At 31.5% G+C, this 4,022-nt stretch overlaps 1 protein-coding gene across 1 annotated transcript; it reads left to right on the top strand.

Moving 5' to 3' along the window:
* Nucleotides 1-454: 454 nt before the first annotated feature.
* Nucleotides 455-2,347, top strand: LOC104713724 (homeobox-leucine zipper protein HAT9). Its single transcript, XM_010430915.3, has 3 exons — nucleotides 455-1,471; nucleotides 1,569-1,648; nucleotides 1,773-2,347. Exons 1-3 carry the CDS (start codon nucleotides 1,064-1,066, stop codon nucleotides 2,107-2,109), a joined length of 825 nt encoding a protein of 274 aa, XP_010429217.1. The 5' UTR covers nucleotides 455-1,063; the 3' UTR covers nucleotides 2,110-2,347.
* The last annotated feature ends 1,675 nt before the right edge of the window (nucleotides 2,348-4,022 follow it).

Genomic DNA, 4,022 nt, shown 5'->3' with positions numbered 1-4,022 from the left:
GTTTCGAAATACGACTGACATTTTTTTTCCTCTTGTATGTTACATTTGTTACATCGATTTTATTGAGAATGCGGGAATGTGATAAGATATAATATGGAATTCTGAGAAATACATTGTACTTAAGGATATAACAAATAATTGGTATAGTAATGAATCACCTAGCTTGTTTAAATACTTTTATGGAAATAAATTATATGCCTAACTCTTTCCAAAAGTTACTAAATTAATTGTTGAAAGAGATCAAGAGAACCAAACCTAAACCAGATGGTGGGGATCACTATCCATGTGTATCAAATCAGAAGCACTTAACTAAAATATATAATATCTAACTAAATAAATGAATTGGACACCAAGGGCCAATGTGTTTCTATGTTAAGAAAAAGAGAGGCTGAAAATTAGTGGGTAAACTGACTTGTTGTCCGTTATTTAAAGGCTTAATCACTTTCTTTTTGTTAGACTTGTACAATAATAAACTAACAATGCATAACCACATAGATATTTATAATACATACGCAAACACTTATTAGATAAAAATGAACGAAAGTTTTAAATTATTATATTAAGTTGATATTCATGATATGATAATTATTTTCATTTTTGTGCAAACATGATGTGATAATTCTGTTCACCAAATATAAAATATTAATTATTTTTGGGAAATTTTCTCTTAGTGGGGAGAATAGTAGCAAGTGGGATGCTCATTTGGTCAACCTTTGCAAGTGAGAAAACTAAAAAAAAGTAGAGAGAATTGTGCCATCGACATTATCCTTTTTTACCCCAGAAAAAAAATTACCAAGAAAATAAAATCATTTCTTTAAAATAAATAAATCATTCCATTGATTTAATTATTAGCCACCCACCCATCATTTTTATTTAAACTTTCCAACAAAAAATAAAAATACTTTTCTTCTCCTTCTTAAGAAGCCCCCCTTGGCTTCATCTCCTCCCATTATCTTCTAAACTTCATCAAACCAAAAAAAAAAAAAAGAACTCATATCTTTGTCCTCTCGAAATCCCAAAGACAGATAAAATTTACAAAGTCATATTTTTCATTTTTACTCAAATGAGTTTTGATGATTCATGCAACTCAGGTCTTGTTCTTGGATTAGGTCTCTCACCAACTCCAAATCATTACAATAATGCCATCAAGCGATCTACCGGTTACAAGCTCGAGCCCTCGTTGACTCTAAGCCTCTCCGGCGATCCCTTGTTGACGGTGGTCGCCGGAGCTGACCAGCTTAGCCGTCAGACGTCATCTCTCAGCGGAGTCTCTTCTTTTTCAAGCGGGAGGGTGGTGAAGAGAGAGAGATACAGTGGGGAAGAGTCACGGGAGGAGGAGGAGACTACGGAGAGGGTTGTAAGTGATTATCATGAAGATGAAGGTGTTAGTGCTAGAAAAAAACTTAGGCTTACGAAAGAACAATCTGATCTTCTTGAGGAAAGCTTCAAGCACCATAGCACCCTTAATCCCGTAATTATATAACCTTAATCCTAATTCTTTTAGATTACGAATCACTTTTGATAATCCTTATTTAATATGATTTTTTATCATTTTATTTTATTTACAGAAGCAAAAGCAAGTTCTGGCAAGAGAGCTGAATCTAAGGCCTAGACAAGTTGAAGTATGGTTTCAAAATAGAAGAGCCAGGTATATATATTAATTATCACAATATTCATTTTTTCATGTCTCTTGAATATAGTCAGATATTTTGTCTACGTGAAATTATTTTATTTAGTAATATGTTTATCTTATTAAATGAAAATTTGAGCAGAACAAAGCTGAAGCAAACAGAAGTAGATTGCGAGGTTTTGAAGAAGTGTTGTGAAACATTAACAGATGAGAACATGAGACTTCGGAAAGAGATTCAAGAACTCAAAACCCTAAAATTGTCTAATCAGCCGGTTTACATGCACATGCCTGCATCGACTCTAACGATGTGTCCTTCCTGTGAGAGAATCGGCGCTGGTGGCGGCCGTAACGGAGGAGGAACTGGAGGCAGTGTGGCCACCACGGTGGTCGTCGATGGAGATAGGGCGAAAGGAGCTTTCTCCATCTCCTCAAAGCCTCACTTCTTCAACCCTTATACCAATCCATCTGCAGCTTGTTGAATAATAGTAACTCGTTTTTTTATTACTTAAAATATATATTTTTTTTTTTGGGGTGGCATTTTAACTAGTAGGAAGAAGTAAGAAGACAAGAACTATGTTAGAAAGGGTAAGATGGGTATAGATGGTCTCTTCTACAATTCCCACTTTGTTTTTCAGTGGGATTGTTGGTTTGGGAAAAAGAATAGTTTGTAATTATTATTTTATTTGTAGAAAAAGGTAAAAAAATAGTTTTCACTAATCCATCTTATTTTCTCACCGTCAATTTTTAGTACAGTAAATCATGTTTCTAATAAAAAAACTATTAAACAATATATAAATATACGTGAGAAATTTTTTTTTGGAGACAATTATATGTGAGATTTTTGCATGCATACTAAATCGTGTTAAATAGTGCTATTTTTGGAAATTTATGGAATATGTGTTATTATTATTCATAAAACTTGTTTTTAGTGTTTGACAAAAAAAACTTATTTTAATGCTATTTTAGAGTATTTCTCTTAAATCTCATGGGACGGCATGTATTGATCATAAAAAAAAAAAAAAAAAAAAAAAATCTATAATGTATCATATCAACATTAAATCGGACCAATTGATATGTGTGATAAGGTACAAGTATATTAAATTACAAATCTCAATCTAAAAATTAAAACTTTCTACCCTAAAAGACGACATCCATCTAATATAATGGTAGGTCACATTTTACATCACATTAAAAAACTAATACATATTTCGTTTGATCTTTCCTGTATTATATTGTAATGACCTTTCAAGCTTGTATATTAATGTTCATTGGATTATTTCTACAAAGAGAAATAATCTTATATTATGTGAAAATTTCTGATAATTAAGACTTTATCATAACAAAAAAAATCTTATAAGTTATGAATCATTCATCTAAACAAGGCATTGGTATCATTTATCAACTTGATTTGTTTTTGAACTCTTGAATCCAAAAACGGAAAGAAAATTGATGGAGAGATTATGTTTTCTCACCAATAAATAAAAGTTATATAGGAATATTAAACAGATGGGAAAGCCACAACTTGAAAAGGGGTATATATAATTTTAGTAGGGCCAACTTTTTTTTTGCTCTTGGGTAAAATCCAAAATTGAGTTGCCGAATCATATTAAAAATGCATTAGATTGATGTGAAAGTAATTATTTTAATCAAGTGTTATATTTATGGATTATCCAAAGAGAAAATATTCAAAAAAGAAAAAACAGAAATCATTGCATGGGTGTGAAGGATTTTAAGCGAGAGAGAAAAAGGGTGTGGAGTTTGGAGGTTAGCTCACGTGTATTGATGCATCACTTAAGATCACACAAACCATAAGAATAATAGTAATAACCTTTCTCATATTTTTATCGCGTGTACTCAATATATAGACCTTTCAGAAAACAATTTATCAGTTTAGTATAAGTGTATAACAGATTTAATACGTTTTTCAAAAGGAGAAAATATGAGAAATATATTGGTCATTGTATTTAAACTCTGTCGGCTAATATAAAATTCCATGAACTAGCTATGAACCAAAGGAAGACTAAAGAATAGTTTTCTTTCGTTATGCCTTAAGTTTTCAAAAATAAAATAAATAAATTCTATGTTTTAAGTTATTCAAATGAATATCTTTATATGGGAGGTAAGGTGGGGCATGCTTCACGTGATCTTCTCTTCTAATTTTTTCTCACGGTACCAAGTTTATGAAGATATTATATTGATTCATATGCCCCTTTCATATAGTATCCACATTTATCACATACATGATTAAATGGATGATTCTTTCAATTTCACTACGGCCTCTATGCACATGAAACTCGAATGTCGGCCCTAGCGATTGATGATGATCAGACATCTGCTTAGAGTATTAGGAATATAATGTCCTATATATATGGACTTTTTTAGTAGAGAGTTC

This window comes from Camelina sativa, chromosome 9 (assembly GCF_030686135.1).
Source record: "Camelina sativa cultivar CO46 ecotype springtype chromosome 9, ASM3068613v1".
Classification (NCBI taxonomy): Eukaryota; Viridiplantae; Streptophyta; class Magnoliopsida; order Brassicales; family Brassicaceae; genus Camelina; species Camelina sativa.
This window is presented reverse-complemented; position numbering and strand designations above follow the sequence as displayed.